The 18,748-nt window shown below is 45.2% G+C and overlaps 1 protein-coding gene and 1 long non-coding RNA gene across 5 annotated transcripts; one reads left to right on the plus strand and one right to left on the minus strand.

Moving 5' to 3' along the window:
• The first annotated feature begins 18 nt into the window (after positions 1 to 18).
• On the plus strand, positions 19 to 4,845 carry KLF4 (KLF transcription factor 4). 3 transcript variants are annotated; one of them, XM_082471202.1, is made up of 5 exons: positions 20 to 635; positions 746 to 866; positions 1,517 to 2,507; positions 2,598 to 2,762; positions 3,756 to 3,915. In XM_082471202.1, the coding sequence occupies exons 1-5, from the start codon at positions 631 to 633 to the stop codon at positions 3,779 to 3,781; spliced, it is 1,308 nt and encodes a 435-aa protein (XP_082327328.1). In that variant the 5' UTR covers positions 20 to 630; the 3' UTR covers positions 3,782 to 3,915. The 3 variants fall into 3 exon arrangements, with proteins under 3 accessions (XP_082327326.1, XP_082327328.1, XP_082327327.1); XM_082471201.1 differs by having other exon boundaries at positions 22 to 635; positions 3,778 to 4,845; XM_082471200.1 differs by having other exon boundaries at positions 19 to 635; positions 1,517 to 2,762; positions 3,778 to 4,845.
• LOC309665094 lies at positions 4,781 to 17,587 on the minus strand. Of its 2 annotated transcripts, none has more exons than XR_014266214.1 (2): positions 17,488 to 17,587; positions 4,781 to 8,142 (listed from the first exon to the last, which is right to left on the minus strand). It is a non-coding gene; the product is annotated as an uncharacterized lncRNA (long non-coding RNA). The 2 variants fall into 2 exon arrangements; XR_014266215.1 differs by having other exon boundaries at positions 17,427 to 17,533.
• Positions 17,588 to 18,748: the final 1,161 nt, after the last annotated feature.

An 18,748-nucleotide genomic window follows, 5' to 3' on the forward strand; every position in this document is an offset into this window, starting at 1 on the left:
CGCGCCGGCGGGCGCCGGCAGTTCCCCGGCCCGAGAGAACGAGCGCGGCTGCGGGCGCGCGGGGAGCAGAGGCGGTGGCGGGCGGCGGCGGCACCGGGAGCCGCCAAGTGCCCCTCCCCGCCCCTCCGGCCCCCCACCCAGCCACCCGCCCGCGGCCAGCGCCCATGGCCGCGAGCGGCCCGCGCAGCCCCCCGGACTCCGCGCCCCGCGCCGCCGCCCAGTCCGCAGATCCGCGCCACCGCCGCCAGTCTCACCTGGCGGCGCCGCCCGCCAGCCACTCCGGCCACAGCCCCAGCGCCCACGGCGATAGCCGCGGCGACCGCGACAGCGGTGGCGGACGCTGCTGAGTCGAAGAGAGCGCAACCCGGCCACCGGACCTACTTTTACTCGCCTTGCTGATTGTCTGTTTTTATGAGTTTACAACTTTTCTAAGAACTTTTGTATACAAAGGAACTTTTTTTAAAAGACATCTCCCTTTTATATTTAATCCAAAGAAGAAGGATCTCGGGCAATTTGGGGTTTTTGGTTTTGGCTTCGTTTCTAAGTCTTTTTTTTCCCCTCTTCGTTGGCTTTGGGGTTCGGGTACCCCACTGCTTCGGACACCCGAGGATCTTCTGGGGCCCCACATTAATGAGGTAGGTGCGGCGCGGGGCGCAGGGAGGGGTGAGGGCCGGTGGGACGCGCCGGAGTGGCAGTCGAGAGTGGCCCCTGACTCCTGCCTCTGTGCTCCCCACCCGGCCCGCAGGCAGCCACCTGGCGAGTCTGACATGGCTGTCAGCGACGCACTGCTCCCGTCCTTCTCCACGTTCGCGTCCGGCCCGGCGGGAAGGGAGAAGACACTGCGTCCAGCAGGTGCCCCGAATAACGTGAGTGTTGCTCCGGGCCTTTGGGATCCTCCGGTGGGCTTCTGTGGGTGGGGTGGGGACGGGCGGAGCCCTGGGGTCACCGAGAACCACCGGACGACGGGGAGGAGTGGCCACCGCACGGGCTCCGCAGCCTTCCCGGGATGGCTTCCGCGCCCTTGTCTCAGCTGTACATGCGTGTGGTCCCGACGCTGTGGAGCGGCCGGGGGTGCACACCGGGTCCGCACATATCCCGGAGCGTGCAAGCGGCAGGGCGGGAGGTGTCTGTGTACCCAGACGCTGGCTGGGCCAGAGTGAGCTTGGCGCGTAGGCGTCCCCCTGGCGAGGGCGCACCGAGAGAGCCTCGGTGTCCCAATTCCGGGGCGGCGGGAGCGTCCCCAGGATCTGGCGGGGGAGGGACCCAGGCTGGCGAGCCGCGGCGCTGGCTAACACGCAATCGGGCCGACACAACATAACATCCTCCATATCGACGCACTGCCTCTCCTCGGACCCGGGTGTGGGCCATGACTGCAGCGCTGGCACCCGTAGTCCCCGGGCGCTTCCTGCCTGCCCAGTCCCCGTGTCTAGGCGGTGTAGGCACGGCGGGCCCACCACTACATTGGGTGGCGGTCAGGGACAGCACTGACGGTCTCTCTCGCGTCCCGTCCCCGCAGCGCTGGCGGGAGGAGCTCTCCCACATGAAGCGACTTCCCCCGGTGCTTCCCGGCCGCCCCTACGACCTGGCGGCGGCGACCGTGGCCACCGACCTGGAGAGTGGCGGAGTCGGCGCGGCTTGCGGCAGCAGCAACCCGGCTCTCTTACCCCGGAGGGAGACGGAGGAGTTCAATGATCTCCTGGACCTGGACTTTATCCTCTCCAACTCGCTGTCCCATCAGGAGTCAGTGGCCGCCACCGTGTCCTCGTCGGCATCAGCCTCGTCCTCATCCTCCCCGTCGAGCAGCGGTCCTGCCAGTGCGCCCTCCACCTGCAGTTTCAGCTATCCACTCCGGGCCGGGGGCGACCCGGGCGTGGCGCCGGGCAGCACGGGCGGCGGCCTCCTCTACGGCCGGGAGTCTGCACCCCCTCCGACAGCTCCCTTCAACCTGGCGGACATCAACGACGTGAGCCCCTCCGGCGGCTTCGTGGCCGAGCTCCTGCGGCCCGAATTGGACCCAGTGTACATTCCGCCGCAGCAGCCGCAGCCGCCAGGTGGCGGGCTGATGGGCAAGTTTGTGTTGAAGGCGTCGCTGAGTGCCCCTGGCAGCGAGTACGGCAGCCCGTCGGTCATCAGTGTTAGCAAAGGCAGCCCGGACGGCAGCCACCCGGTGGTGGTGGCGCCCTACAGCGGCGGGCCGCCGCGCATGTGCCCCAAGATCAAGCAAGAGGCTGTCTCTTCGTGTACCGTCGGTCGGTCCCTAGATGCCCACTTAGGCACTGGACCCCCTCTCAGCAATGGCCACCGGCCGCCTGCGCACGACTTTCCCTTGGGGCGGCAGCTCCCCAGCAGGACTACCCCGACCCTGGGTGCCGAGGAACTGCTGAGCAGCAGGGACTGTCATCCTGCCCTGCCGCTACCCCCGGGCTTCCATCCCCACCCGGGGCCCAACTACCCTCCCTTCCTGCCCGACCAGTTGCAGCCGCAGGTCCCACCGCTCCATTACCAAGGTCAGTCCCAGGGATTCATATTTGGGGCTGGGGAGCCCTGCCCCGGCGGGGCACACGGGATGACGCTGACCCCACCTTCTTCACCCCTAGAGCTCATGCCACCCGGTTCCTGCATGCCGGAGGAGCCCAAGCCAAAGAGGGGGAGAAGGTCGTGGCCCCGGAAAAGGACGGCCACTCACACTTGTGATTACGCAGGCTGCGGCAAAACTTACACAAAGAGTTCTCATCTCAAGGCACACCTGCGAACCCACACAGGTAGGAGGCCAGAAGCCGCGGAAAGGAGGGGGGCTGGTGTCCAGCCTCATCGGCTGACTACGGACACTCCTCAGGGCCTCCCTTGGGATGTGGGGCGCAGTCTATCTCCTCCATCTCCTGGATTACAGGAGAGAAAGCAAACCGGCGCCTACTATTTTGCTCAGGAGCCTTTTGCTGGGCGGATGGTATCAGTGCTTGAAAATGCAGTTTTGTTAGGCCTTTGAAAGGCAGGGAGATTCCAGGCTGCATGTGGGCCTCTTCTAGCTTGAGCAAACCATTGCCCTTGTAATCAAGAAATTATACTTTGCAAAAAAAAAAAAGAAAAGAAAAGAAATTATACTTCGCAGTGCAAAAACATGGTATTTTTTTAAATCAGTTTTTTGTTTTCTAGGCTATTTTTATTGATTTTTTCCTTTCCCAGTTTCACCCCTCCCCCTTTCTAGTCTTAACAATTAGGTTTTATTTAAATCCCAAGAACTTAATGGTTAGGCTTGCTGAGATTCTGGTTTAAGATTGTCACCGCAGAGAATTTGTTTGTGGATGTAAGTAGGTATATAAGGTCACTAAGGCATAGCAGTCATGAATAATGTTGGTACAGGAAAAGTAGCCTCCTGTCACTTTTTAGAACCAATTATAGTGGGACAGGATATTACTGATTTGGACTAGGAGAGGCACTATAGCAGCCATAATTTCTAAATTCATTTCCTCCGCAGCGATACCTTAGCTCAGAAGAATGAAAACGTTAGTCCAACAGAAGTATAGGTTTAAGTGGTCTTTGTTTTCTGTGATAAGGTATCTAACTTCCCCTAAAAAAAAAACAAGAGCAAAAAATTTCTATATTCCTGCTTTACGATCTAAAGTTTAATCTGGCCTTAAGAGGTATAAAGACGTTCCTGGATCCTTTCGGAATGGGGTGCTTGGGGAGTTGGTTGAATGTTTGGCCTCTAGCTTAAAAAAATGGCCAGTTCTTAATTCTTTCACAATCGCTTCCAGTGGCTTTATTTTCCTTTTCCAGGTGAGAAACCTTACCACTGTGACTGGGACGGCTGTGGGTGGAAGTTCGCCCGCTCAGATGAACTCACGAGGCACTACCGCAAACACACCGGGCACCGCCCCTTCCAGTGCCAGAAGTGCGACCGGGCATTTTCGAGGTCGGACCACCTCGCCTTACACATGAAGAGGCACTTTTAAATCCCCAAACAGTGGATATGACCCACACTGCCAGACGAGCATTCAGTATTTTTTACCTTTCACACTGTCTTCCCGGTGAGGGGAAGAACGCAGCTGGAAAGCACTACAATCATGGTCAAGTTCCCAACAAGTCAACTTGTGAATGGATAATCAGGAGACCTGAGGAAACCAAATGACAAAGAACAGATGGGGTCTGTGACTGGATCTTCTATCATTCCAATTCTAAATCCAACTTGAATATATATTCCTGGACTTACAAAACGCCAAGGGGGTGACTGGAAGTTGTGGATATCAGGGTATAAATTAGATCCGTGAGTTGGGGGGAGGGGAAGACCAGAATCCCTTGAATTGTTTCGATGCAATATAAGCATAAAGATCACCTTGTATTCTCTTTGCCTTCTAAAAGCCATTATTACGATCTTAGAAGAAGAGGAAGAAATTCAGGTACAGAAAATGTGTTTTAATAGCCTAAACGATGGTGCTTGGTGAGTCTTGGTTCTAAAGGTACCAAATGAGGCCAAAGTTCTCAAACTGCTGCATACTTTGACAAGGAAAATCTATTTTTGTCTTCCGATCTACATTTATGACCTAAGTCAGGTAAATACACCTGGTTTACTTTAACCTTTTTATGCAGACAGTCTGTTATGCACTGTGGTTTCAGATGTGCAATAATTTGTACAATGGTTTATTCCCAAGTATGCCTTAAGCAGAACAAATGTTTTTTTCTATATAGTTCCTTGCCTTAATAAATATGTAATATAAATTTAAGCAAACTTCTATTTTGTATATTTGTAAACTACAAAGTAAAAAAATGAACATTTTGTGGAGTTTGTATTTTGCATACTCAAGGTGAGAATTAAGTTTTAAATAAACCTATAATATTTTATCTGAACACTGTTTTTGGTTTTTGGTTTTCCCCTTGAAAAGCACATAACAGAAACTGCAGTTTAAACCCAGTGGGTAGGCATGTGAAAAGCACACCAAAAAGCCAACTTTATCTCGACAGATTAAAAGAAAACTTTTTAAAGACTAAAACTTACCTGGTTCAGGTTCCTCTTTCAAATGTACTTTAAAAAGTGCATGAAAGCAGTTTCCCTACCTATGAACTTTCAGGTAGAAACGGCTCAATAATTCTTCAGTTTGCTCAGTTTAATATAAGAGTAGTTATACACGTTCACATTTTAAAAGATCTTTATGGTTTGTCTTTAAAATTAAATGAAAATATAAAAATCTCTCTTTCGAGGCCTGCCCTTGCACTCAGAACAATTTATGTAACAAAAGAACCTCCCCACAGCGGAAAACCCCAAAGAACGTGGTTCCACAGTGCCCTCCTGAGGATTAAAGGATTCACTTACGCTTTGTGTAACAGATGCATTACTTTTAGTTATAGCCCCCAAAGAAGGCAGAACCAAAGTTTCTAGCAGATTTTTAAAACTTCTTCAGTCCTCTGAAGACAAGCCAGCCCCATTGTTTCAGCTGACTGAAACTAAAGAGGCAAAAATGACTCAGTCACAAAACCAAGTGTAAAGTAAATTTTAAATGGTGTTTTTGTAAGTTGGTAGCATATTTCTCAAATTATTAAAGCTTAAAACTTTTTTGCGGTGGATACCCAAGAATCTGAAGTTCATTTATGGCTGTCACAAAATGGAAAAAGCATTTGTGACACTTGTTGACACTATATTTGTAATGGTAATGTGGGTGACTAATTAACATTGTCAAGCGGACAGAAGCTGACTGGCATTTTCTTTAGACTGCTTATTACCTATCCATTATAGCTAGTGTTCAGAGGTGTGTTTGCACTGTGGGTACATTTTATAAATGGAATGAAAAACAGAAATTCATAAGAGGCTCATGGTGGATCAACAGAAAGTATTTTCCTTGGCTTTTAAGAGTCCAACATGACTGGAAAACGTGGCATGTGTCTTAGCTTAAAAGAAAACAGGTGCATCAATAGGATGGAATTTTATGTGGCCAAGAGCATATTCAAAGCATATTTAATGACATGAAAAATGCTCATGGTATGTTAAGTGGAAAAAGCAGGATATAGGACTATAAACAGTATGATTCCAATTGTTTAAGTTCAAATGTGTGTGTGCGTTGAAGGAGAGAGAGAAGCAATCGAAAATTAAGAGAAAAGACTGGAAGGAAACACCAAAATATTAATACTGGTTTTCTCAGATTAAATTTTCTAGTTTCCAAATATTCTCAAATAAGTGTCTATTTTAAATGGAGAAACTCTTTAAAAAGAGTACTGGTGCAATTAAAAGCTATTTATTTTAAAAAGCGCAATTAAAGCTATTTAAACAAAAAGCCTACATTCTAATACATTTTTTTTTTAAATTAAATTGTGGTTCCTGCTCTTGGAACCCACCTTTCTCTTATACAGAGGTTTCTGGCACATAGTTTGTGTATGGAAAGTGTTTATCAAAAAGTTCCACCGTTTTCATTTTCACTAAGTGCCTATCATCTCAGGTAGAAGAAACGTCATTCATAAAATATCAAGACATTTTAAATGTATTCAAATTTTTCTGATGTCATAGGGAAACATCACTTGCATTAACTTTTTCTAACCTGAATAAGAAAGCTTCGGTGTCTAAAATGAGGAAGATTTTCCAAAAATGTAACAGGACAAAACTATTCAAGATGCACAAATAGCTAAACTATTTACTTTAGTACCTATCAGTTCTGAGCTCCTAGGTGTACTGTCATTACTGCATTACAGAGCCGTTTATACTGTATAATAAAGAGTACCTAATAATTGAGATGCCTGCTTATTACATTTTTCTCATGACATTTAATTTGTATGTCCTAGATTTTAACTTGTGCGCACACACACACAGGATTAACAACAGTGTTTCCTACACATCAACAGACTTTCAGTCTCTCTCTTTTCCAACAAAGTGCCTTTTCCAACAAAATATTCTTTCAACCTGAGAACCTGTTTGACTCCTACTGTCTTGTTTGGGTTTGTTAAAACAAAACAGGAACCTTCACCATCTCAAGTAGGATAGTTGGGGATTAATCCTCTTCCTTTCAAAAACTGTTCCAGTTTTTAGAAATAAGCAATGTTATTTCATATTTGGAGATTCACGATTTTTACATATAATTTCTTTACATATAAGAAAGTCCAGGTAAGTCAGTCCTTATGCTATGGAAGCAAGTCTGCAGGGAAAATACTAAAACAAGCCGTGGTGGTACCCGCTGTACTTTGATCTATGGGAATATCTAAATTTAGCAGCCTATGTAGCCACCTGTTCTATGATACGTTCTGGCTTCTGAAGCTCCATTCAGCACAATAAGAATTTGTAGTCCTTATTCTCTCTCTTTCTCCCCACCTTCACCCTTCTCCCTCTCTTATAAAACGCATAGACACCATCCAGACCTACACAAACCTTTTTTGTGTATTTATTATTTTGTCATTTTATTTATTATTGTATATTAACCTTTTATGTATTTTATTTCCTCGTCTTTTCTTAGCACCTTTTACACGCTATTGTATAGTGACATGTTTTTATAGCGATAAGCTGAAGCTATGTACTTCCTAAAGGTCGTTTATGAAACTATCATTCACTGTTCACATGCAGAGTACTCAGTCAATAATATTTCATACAAAACCACCAAGAACTCTCTACATAATGAATGCTGTGGAATATATCACGGAATGTTCTACCTGTGAAAATGCAGAGAATACAGTTGCAATCAGAATGCTGTATAAAGTTTTTTTTTTTCACATTAAGTGAAACTAAAATGAAAGTTGAGAACAGACACCCTTTGGAAAGCTTTACCTTAAACAAAAGAGTAAATTTTGAGTAAATTTCTCACCGTCTCCTAAAAAACTAACAAATTCTTAAATCCTTCTGAAGTACCTAGGGGTTCAATGCCCTGGTCACAGTCAAAACACAAAGGAAACCAACTGCTAAAATGTTAGCATAAACACAGAAAATCTTTCAGGCTGGTCTCTAGGCTACCATAGCCAGCTGACTTAGTTGAGGGGGAGGAAGTGCATGGGGTAGGAATATCAGTCAAATTGCTTCTCTGGAAATATGAACATAGGGAGCCTATCTTTTTAATTGTTTTCCACGATGCCAGTGCTATAATATCACTTTTTCGAATTGCTTCAGTCTTCTCAACACCCTAAATGAGTCAGCGTGTTGCAGCCCGTCTTCCCAAATGTCCTGTGCCACTTGTTCTTAAAGGAAAAGGAGGAAATAAATAGAAATCTAATTTAATAGCAACGACAGGAAATAAATTCACACTTCCAGACTCCCTTTGACATCTGAGTATACCTCCTAGAACATTTTTCATTGATACAACCCAATAATTATAATGATATCCCAGAGTATGAGGGCCATTTGCTATCCTTTTGTGTTTCTTTTCATGTCTATGTTACATGTTATCATCTAAACAGAATAAGAAACGAGAAGTAGCTCTTTATAGAGAGATAGATAAACAGACGGATAGATGAAGCCACAGGTGGAGATTTGACAATTATCTAAAATCAATTAGGGCAAACAGTCAACCATGTCCAGTCCAAGGTATCTGAGGCCAGGAGGTTGAGTGGGGTTACAACACCTATCTCACCTATAATATTTGAATCTGTACTAACTGGCACTAAATAACATATTACTGAATGGTGGTCAGATCATCATGACACAAAGCCAATGCACTCAGGCACTTTACCCTGCATACCCTCTTAAAAGCTAAAATGGATAAATAACTTTACAGGGAAATTGAAGGAACTCTTAGATACACTTGCTGAAAGCCAAGGAGATATGTGAACTGGTGCAAACCATAAGCAGAGTCTCAGACATGACACATGGAAAGGATTTTTTCAGTAAAGACAAGCATACCTCTTTGCTGATCGGGTCACTTTTTGCTGGTGTATAGTCACCCCTTACTTCTGCACAACTCTGTGAGGTCTATGAAGCATTTACACACTCCATTACCTCAATTAAGCCTCACAACAAAAGGTAGGGGTGGGATTTCCCTCTCTCATCCCCATTTTATGGACGAGGAAACCGAGGTTCCCTTCACAGATTAGCGTTTTGTTTTTGTTTCTCATTCTTGCTGACATACTCAAAGCATTTCTCTTCTAATGCTTTTGTCCTCAGTCTGCTGGGCAAGTAGGGCTACAGGCAAATGGATACACCCCAATTCAGAAGGGTTTACTAACATCCAGGTTCTTCCAGTAAACCTGTTTAGGAGTCAAAAGCCCCAGACTTTCTGTCTCCCAATTAATGTGCTATTTCCTTTGTCAAGGTAGACAAGATGGGGAAGTTTCCTGCAGAAGTTTTCTGAGCTGGTCACTATGCCATGAATATGACCTATACTTTTAGTTTGAGGTGGAAGAAAAGCACCTGTTTCTGTCCCGGCACACAGCTCTCCTGGTCAAACAGATCTGGTCAAGCCCCTCCCCTACTCATTACCTTCCCAAGGTCCCTAGGGCCTAGTGGATAAAGAGTTAAATTGTGGCCCCCAGCTATCTGTCTAGTATCATCTCCTTAAGTACCCAATCACACCTTAAGTGTACCAGCCATGCAAAACTACTGTGGACCCCCCAACGCACTATGCCTGCTTCAGCCTTTGAGCCTTTGCTGGCAGATGTTGGTCTCTGCTGCTTCTGGAAAGATCCATACTCCCCTGACAAGCACTTATATATCCTTCATAGCGAGTTCTTAATAAGCCCTCCCAACCCCTCGATCTAGATTTTTCATTAAAATCATATCCTGGACTTCCCTGGTGGCGCAGTGGTTGAGAATCTGCCTGCCAATGCAGGGGACACGGGTTCCAGCCCTGGTCCGGGAAGATCCCACATGCCACGGAGCAACTAAGCCCGTGTGCCACAACTACTGAAGCCTGCGCGCCTAGAGCCCATGAACCACAACTACTGAGTCCACGTGCCACAACTACTGAAGCCCGAGCGCCTAGAGCCCGTGCTCCGCAGCAAGAGAAGCCACTGCAATGAGAAGCCCGCGCATCGCAACGAAGAGTAGCCCCCGCTCACTGCAACTGGAGAAAGCCTGCGTGCAGCAACAAAGACCCAAGGCAGCCAAAAATAAATTAATTAATTAATTAATTTAAAAAAATCATATCCATATAGATTACAAGATTTTATGCACACCACTGTATATAAAGTAGATAACCAACAAGGACCCATTCTATAGCACAGGGAACTATATCTATATCTTGTAGTAACCTATAATGGAAAAGGATCTAAAAAAGAATATATATACATGTATATATATCACACATACAAACGTGTATATATATATATATATATATATATATATATATATATATATATATATATATATAATGTGTATATATATAACTGAATCACTTTGCTGTATACCTGAAACTAACACAACATTGTAAATCAACTATATTTCAATAAGAATTTTAAAAAAAAAGACTTTATGGGTTTGGCTCCCCCAACAGACACAAGCTCCTGAAGGGTACTGGGAGCTTTCCTTCTTTGCCCTTGAATACCCACAGTTTCTGGATTTAATTGAATACAACTAATCATTTATTGAATATTTAGCCCAAATCTGGCATTTCTTTTTAGAGGACTCCTCCTTGCCGGGTGATTTTCGGTGTTGATTCTGGAAAGAATTTTGTTCATATGGGCGGGGGTTGATGTGTATTAGGGGAGGCAGATGGGTGTCAGGTGACCCACTGGAACAGTTAGGGGACAACTGGGCATGGCCTTCAGGAAGCCAGAATTTGGGAAAAGGAAATATTTTATTCTTCCCTTTGGAAAACCCATTGTGCCTCCCTTGAAGGGCAAAAATATAAGTGTACTGTGAACATATGACAAACTATGAAGGTTTTTTTTTTGTTTTTGAAAAAAACACACTTTAAAAGCTTAAAGAAGGCACTTTCCATTCTAGGATCCTGGGTGGGCTAGTCTGTCGGAATGAGGAAAGGTCACCTATTCTTCTTTAAGTTTGCTGCTCTTCAAGCTTGAGACTCTCCTTGCTGCTAGGATGACAGTAATTTTCTGACTTCTGAACATGTCTAAACTGTTCTAGAAAACTGACTCTAGAAAACAGTGCATGGAATTGACAAATGCCCCTGCCTTTGAGGCATTGTTACCGCCTCACAGAGGAATGAGTAACAGATTGCAGGCACTGAAAGCTATAAAATTACACAGGCTGTCTGAGCAGGAAAGGGTCTTCAAGACCTTTTAACTCAAGGAGAAAACTGAGGCCGGGATAAAAGACTGGACTTGCCCAAGGTCACATCAGGTGGGGATCTGAACACCAGCCAGGGCCTAGGTCTCGCTTAACAAGCCAACGGCTGATGGCTCTATCCTGAGAACCCAAGGGAACATTAGAGGCTAATACAGATTTTTTTAAGACACATGCAAAAGGATGGTTTTAAAAGGAAAGTTCTAAATTCAGTGTGATGTTGTGCTCTGATGTCCAAAAAAGTGTTTCATTGATCTCTATTGTGCTTCTATTAGAGTATTGTGTTACCAGCTAAAACAAGGACTATTCACTTACTATGGTGTCCCTCTAGGGAAAACATAAGAAAAAATGTAAAAATATAATTCTGGCTTTGTTCTGCTTTCTATTTCCATGCAACTTCATTCAAACATATATAATCTGTTGAACACCTACCTTAACAGCAACTGTGCCAAGAGTGACGGAACCGAAAATGAATAAGAATATATAAATATGCCTGTCTACAGATATTTTTTTCCTAATGCAATTGCTCTGCTAAGGGTATAAAGTGTAAGTTAAATGAAAATCAGCATCCTAACTCAGTAAAACTTGTTTACCTCTCTTGGAAAAGTGATCGGATAGTTCTTTGAGAGACTCAACCACTTTGACTACAACCACATGAGCCATTTTTTTTCCCTTCAGTTTTCTTGATTGCTTATTATTTTAGATACCTCCAACTTGTTTATCAGGCGCATGTCAAAGCATGTTAAAACGCGTTATTCAGGTTCAGCGTGAAGGATTTAGCCTTATTTGACAAGATATCACAAACTTCTGTTGAAATGAATGATTGGAGTAAATTGGAGCTTAACCTGCAAACCCAGGTAACTTATGTTTCTATAGATTGGAGATTGCATAGCTAGACCGGGGGAACAACCTGATTTTGCTTTAAGCACAATTAACTTTATGGCTAGGCGGCATAACTGACTTCATAGGCTATTTTGGTGCCTGGTGCCAAAGCTTGTAGAAAAAGGGGAGGATTTGGGATCCTAAGGGATTCTTTGCATTAAAGACTTTGTTAGGCAAAGCCACTCTGGCGTGGGAGTCTGATTTGCAATTTGTGCCTTTGTAAAAGGATTGAGATCCCTATTGTTTAATGTTTGGATCTCAATTTGCATTTGGAAGCACATGACCTCTTCTAGGTTTAGAGTTTTTTATTTTCATTTTCTTGTTCTGATATACAATCAATACTGCCTGTGAAAAAATTGATAAAACTGCATGGCCAAATGTTTGCACTGATTAAGGAAGTCAGGTAGATTGGTTTTCTCTGTGAATGGTGGAGTCTACCTGGGCTCCAGCAATAGTGAGCCAGTAATCTATTTAGCAACTGACAAATAACTCACAGGTATAGGTAAACAAACATTTTCATTTATTATTTCCTTAATTAGAATGCATGGCACTTTGTTAAAAAAAAAAAAAAAAAAAAACATCACTACAGAGGTCTGACCAGACAGTGGATCTACAAAATGAACTGAAAGAAAAAAATCCTCTGACCACCTCAGGTAATATCTGAATACATCCATCCAATGTCTTCCTTTATAAAGAAAGGTTTGAGAAAAATTATTTTAGGTTTGTGATAACAAAAATCTCAGCTGTACATGATATTTAACTACCTGTCCTTTGGTAAACAATTTTTAACATTTGCTTTGACAGGGTTCCCAGATTGGCCACATAAAACTTGGAATAGAAATTGCGTGAGGAGGGACTTCCCTGGTGGCACGGTGGTTAAGAATCTGCCTGCCAATGCAGGGGACGCGGGTTCGAGCCTTGATCCGGGAAGATCCCACAGGCTGCGGAGCAACTATGCCCGTGTGCCAGAACTACTGAAGCCTGCATGCCTAGAGCCCGTGCTCCGCAACAAGAGAAGCCACTGCAATGAGAAGCTCTTGCACGGCAACAGGCAACGCAACAAAGAGTAGCCCCAACTAGAGAAAGCCTGACAGCAACAAAGACCCAACGCAGCCAAAAATAAATAAATGAATAAATAAATAAATTTGTATATAAAAAAAAGAAATTGTGTGAGGAGGAACAATTTCTTAGATTGTGGGTTTAGGAAGCATGGTTTATTTGTTTTCTTTTTAACTCTTCAGTGTCTTCATCCTTTGTCTTTGCCATTGGCCACAAGAAAACATTTCTTGCATGTTTGGAGGAAGGTCCTGGGAACTAGTTGAGCAAGCTGGAGGTAGAAGGAAAGCATTCACAATTCATGGAGCACCTATGGCATGTCAAGGACTTTCCTAGATGTTTAGGGATTTGTGATTACGCCCATTTTGTGGTGGAGAAGACTGAGGCCCAGAGGAGGCAAGTGACTTACCCAAGGTCACACAGCTGTGATGGGAAGCCAGATCTACCCGATTCCTAAGCTCAGGCTCTTTCTGCCACATCATGTCACCTCCCAGGTAAACTCAAGTTAACTTCATTTGGGGGTTTTTCTGTTCCTCACCTCCTTGGAATGTGTTTTTTAAACTAAACAGGGGTTAATTTGGTGCACAGGAAGCTATAAGGACAAGACTGACCTAATCTACCCTTCTTTCTAATAGAAACAAGTAATCTTATCTGTCATTCCATTAAAAATACACCACATTCTTCTGTGCTCCAGTTTGGATAATGACTCAAGAAAAGGCAGTCCATTTCTGCATTATAGCACCACCACAGCCTCTATAAAATCATCAAAAGTAAATAAGCCATGCTTTTCTTCCTGGGTATTTCATTCACTGATTCCAAAGTACTTCACACATGCATTCATTCTATTAGAATAAAGAACTAGCAGCCCTTTTGATAGTTGGGCCAACTGGAGGTTAGCCTAACAGAGTATCTTTTGCTGAAGACTGTACACTCTGAGGCCCCCTTGAATGGAGAATGCCCAAGAGGAAGTCAGCCAAAAGGAGTGGCACGCTGGAGTGCTGTACTTTGAGCCCACATTCTCAGCCACATCCCATGGGAAACACTCCCTCTCTGCCATCTTCCAAAACGCTCTGCCAACATTCTCCTAATGTTCCCAGTATCTGAAGATAATCCATTTTCCCCTAAACGGGACCTCAACCTAAAATAGATCTGGGTCTGTGCCTCGGGGAATGGACAAGTGACTCAGAGGACCATTTCAGATCTTGGAAGCAGGGAAGTCTCTTCAGAGCACGGGAGCACAGTCTGGGAGCTGGTTAGTACTCAAGGAACAAATGAATGACAGAGCCAGAAGGAGTTCCAAGAAACATTTCACCTGAAGTTTCCTTTGCACTCACGAAGAATCTGAGGCCCCCAAGTCTCCCGCAGTTATGCCGCTGCAGAACCTAATTCCAGCCTAAGACTTTTCCAGACCCTTCTCAGCCTGTATCAGGCCATAGGCTGACTTGCTAAGCAAGACCCAGAGGTCCCCAAACCTTTTTATTTTTTGGCTGCGCGGCATGTGGGATCCTAGTTCTCCGACCACAGATGGAATCCGTGCACCCTGCAGTGGAAGCACGGAGTCCTAACCATTGGACCGCCAGGGAATTCCCAAGAGGTCCCCAAACCTTAAGTGTTGATGGTAAATGGACAGATTTTTAATGTGTGTGATTCAGCATCCAGGGTGGCAGAAGGAAAAAGAGTCTCAACTAAAAAAATGTGTTGATTTGGCACATTTCCTACATTTGGGTTTTGTTTTGTTCCTGTTTTATTTTTCTCCTTTAGCTAATTCATATCATCTGAGTTAGGTTTACATACAAATCTTTCTGTCCAGCAGTACGGCGTTGGTTAAGTAAGCCCTAGTTCTCCTTAGAATGGACTACCATGCTCCATTAAAATTATCTGGTAAACAATAATAAATAAGGGCTAACCTTTATTAAGGTTTACTACATGCTGTCCCTATACTCAGCATTTGACATGTATTTTTCTCATTTAGTCCCCTCAATAACCCTATGAGGCAGACATTATTATTCTCCACATTTTAAGGATGAGGATCTGAGGCAAAGAGAGCTTAGGGAACCTGCCAGGAATCACAAAACCAGTGAGTGGTGAAGCTGGAATTAAACCGGATTCTACCCAGTCCCAAGCTCTCGAGCCATATACTCTTTATATGCAGAAGAATGTTCAGGAGAAGTTAACTGGAGGGGGAGGCACCTACATAGTACGATCCAACTTGGTAAAAATATATCTACGCTTATGCGTTTGGGGGTATATTTGCATTGCAACAGTTATAGAAGGACCGCTCAAACGTCAGTTCCTTGGAGCAGCCTTCTCTGACCATACTAAAAGAGCCCTCCCATTCTGTCCCTGCTATTATCTTTTAATGTGCTTGATTTTTCCTCAGGGCACGTGGCATTACCTGAGATGTAACATATACCAGATACATTTACTGTCTAGCTCCCCTATAGAAGGAGGGGTAACAATGCCTAACAAACTGCCTGGCATGCAGTAAGTGCTTAATATTTGTTGACTCGAACAAATGTACTAAACCCTTAATTTTTTTGTTTGTTTGTTTGTTTGTTTTTTCTCCTCATTTTTTAATTCCACCAGGTCACAATGGTAGCTCTGAAACTAACATATGCACCTTTTATTATTTGGCAAATATTTCTCCAACAGATATAAGATTATTTTTGTTGTTGTCTTTTGTTTTTTTTAAACATCTTTATTGGAGTATAATTGCTTTACAATGGTGTGTTAGTTTCTGCTTTATAAAAAAGTGAATCAGTTATACATATACATATGTCCCCATATCTCTTCCGTCTTTCGTCTCCCTCCCTCCCTCCCACCCTCCTTATCCCACCCCTCTAGGTGGTCACAAAGCACCTAGCTGATCTCCCTGTGCTATGCGGCTACTTCCCACTAGCTATCTATTTTACGTTTGTAAACCCTTAATGTTGATGGTTATTTTTTTCTCTCTTGCTGTCAAACAGAAACAATTTAGATTCTTGATACTTAAATGGATTTTATTTTATTTTTTTTATGTTTCCTCCGAAATCCTATGAGTAAAAAAGAAAAAAAAAAGCACATTCCAAGTAAAGGGTAAGAACCTAAAATGGTTTACTTGAAAATGCAAAATGATCTCCTCCATGCTGGACACACACTTTCTCAAGAGCAGAAAGTTCTTTGCAGAAGAGGAGACCACTGGAAATCCACTTAGGTGAACTTGCCTTGAGTCAAATGAGATTCATTAATGTTTCAACTGCTAATCCATTTAGTGTCCTATTCACCCAGATGACTTTTCAGAGCATCCCTCTGGTGGTTTTAGAAAGAAAACCCTTCCAAGTCACTAGGCTCAATTGAGCAACAGCAAAAGACAATTGACTGCAGATGAAGGGATTGATCGAAGTGTTTGGGATGAATGGAAGACCACCTATCTGGCCCGTGTGAAAATGAAAGGAACATCTGAAATGAGCTGATATGAGTTGGGCAGGTTTTATCCCCAAAATAAAGTCTCTCCTTTCTCCTCTAAAAAGGATTAGGCCTGTGAATGGGAGTCTTGTCTTCAAGTCCCATGGCCTTGACCTTCCTTTGTATTGTTCTACTCACTTTAAACCACGGGTGGTAGTGGTTTGTGATTTTTTCATTCTCAGCCATGTCCTTCTGAAAGGGGACTTTTACCCCATCAGCAGCTTCAAGAACCATCTACAAGTCAGGAGCACAGTATCCCTGCATTCCAGGCAGAGGAGGGGGCTGCTTTGGCTCGCTTCCTTCCTCTTCCCCAAACAGAATCCAGCTCCTATATAAAATTCATAAATTCTTGGCAGGAAAGAAATCCTCCCATTGGAAGGAACAGATGTTCTACAAGTAACTTTTGCCATCATGACTCTGTTCCTAATATCATAGTTTTAAAGTGTGGGGGGATGTTAATTTTTTTTTAAAATGTCAACATGTTCTGGGCAGCTTTTCCATCTCCATCTGTGGCATACACATCACCAATCCTCCCACCGCCCCTTTTTAAATTTCCAGAGACTAGTTGGGAATTGGAAAGATATTAAAAAGTGAAAGCGGAAAATTCAATTCAACAAGTATGTTAATATATAACCTAATGCAAAGTAATATGATATTTCCCTCCCAGTTGTAAATCTCAGATACATTCTTTTTCCCCTTGTCTTAGACCTTGGAGGGGTCTGCAAGACTTTTAACCGGCAAAATGACCAATTAACAGTCAGGGGTTATTACTGGTAATAGAATTCCTTGAGAGTAACCTATTCATAACATTCCCTTTCTAAAGAAAGCCTCAATTGGGGCTTCAAATTCAGGAGGCTACCAGGCCATTTTCACTTTGTTATCACCTCGTTAAACTGCCCACCTTAAATGCCTGTATCGCAGGTGACCGCGGAGAAGGGTCACGGTCGGTGGATGCCTCTTACCTCGCCCGGAAATAACTGGAAAGCGTGACCCCACCTCGGTCCGAGGCGGGGTCCCCTCCCCAGGGACAGCGATGCCCTCTTGCAGCTGCTTTGGCGAGGGCCAGAGCGCCTGCTGGCTGTGACCTAGCCCCAAACACTCCCGACCACGTTTGGGTTCAAAGTCAGAATTCGGTGAGCGGACTGGGTGGGGTGTGGAATCCGCAGGGCAGAAGGAGAGGAAGGTGACAGCGTGGGCGGGGTGGGGAAGCAGCGGACCGACATTCAAATGTGCCGGGTATCCTCCCTCCGCTCTCGGTCCGAGTTTCCTCTTTCTCTGCCCAGTCGGAGCCAGTCGGGTCTAAATCCCCAGATCCCCGGCGGGCCCGTGCCGGGACCGCCCGCGTCCACCCCGGAAGACGCGGTCCCTGCAAACTTTCCGTGCGCAAGTGGAGGTGTGAGTGAGTGTGCGTACGGCAGGGCGCCAGGGGGTGTCCTTGTGGACCCCGATCGGCTTCGTTGGCATCCCCCGCGGGAAGGTTGGTCCGCGCTGGGGGGCCGGGTCTGGCGGGGGCCGAGGTAGGGGCGAGAGAGGCGCACGAGGGTGCGGCTGCCCCAGGGCGTCCGTAGCTGGAGGCAGGCGTAGCGCAGCGCGCGGTCTGCAGTGCCCCCAGCCGGCCGGCCCGGCTCAGGACGGCACCCGGCCGCAGGTCCCGGAGCCGCGCCGTGCCGCACCTCTGCGTGCGAGGCTCGCCCCTCTTCCTCCCTGCTGAGGCTGACCAAGTGTTACGAAATTTAAAATCAAGTCGAGGTGGATTCTCAGCCTGGTTCTGTCACTTACTGGCTTCCTGCTCCCGGGAGCTCTGGACATCTGCCTCCCTTTGGCTAATGTGCATAATATACCAGACAAAGTTTATGAAATAGAGAGAGTGTGCCATCAAGTGCCTGGTATATAGTAAGTACTAGGTAAATGGCGATCACCACCACCACCATCATCGTCATCATCATTAGCTGGCTAGGCTTTGGAAGGGGGTCTCACTGACGTCTCTGCTCTTCTATGGCGGGTCTGAGGGGAGGACAGGGAAAGATGGTTTCTGCCTCCCCTCTGAAGTAGAGAAGGAACCTAAGCACCCAGCTGGGGGCCAGCCTTGCTGTGCCTTCAACTCCACCTGTAACTGTGGACTCAGCCGTCCTCTCTTTGAACTCATATCCTCATTGCAGAACAAGAATAATCATACCCAACTCACAGACTTGTTGCAAGACAAGAAATGCAGAGCTCCTGGTA

The sequence above is a fragment of the Balaenoptera physalus genome, assembly GCF_965194825.1.
Source record: "Balaenoptera physalus genome assembly, chromosome: 7".
NCBI lineage: Eukaryota > Metazoa > Chordata > Mammalia > Artiodactyla > Balaenopteridae > Balaenoptera > Balaenoptera physalus.

Excerpts from the sequence above, each read along its gene's own strand:
- KLF4 (XM_082471200.1), top strand. Across the intron at positions 867-1,516 it reads CAGCAGGTGCCCCGAATAAC|CGCTGGCGGGAGGAGCTCTC; the intron begins GTGAGTGTTGCT and ends CCGTCCCCGCAG. Across the intron at positions 2,763-3,777 it reads ACACCTGCGAACCCACACAG|GTGAGAAACCTTACCACTGT; the intron begins GTAGGAGGCCAG and ends TTCCTTTTCCAG.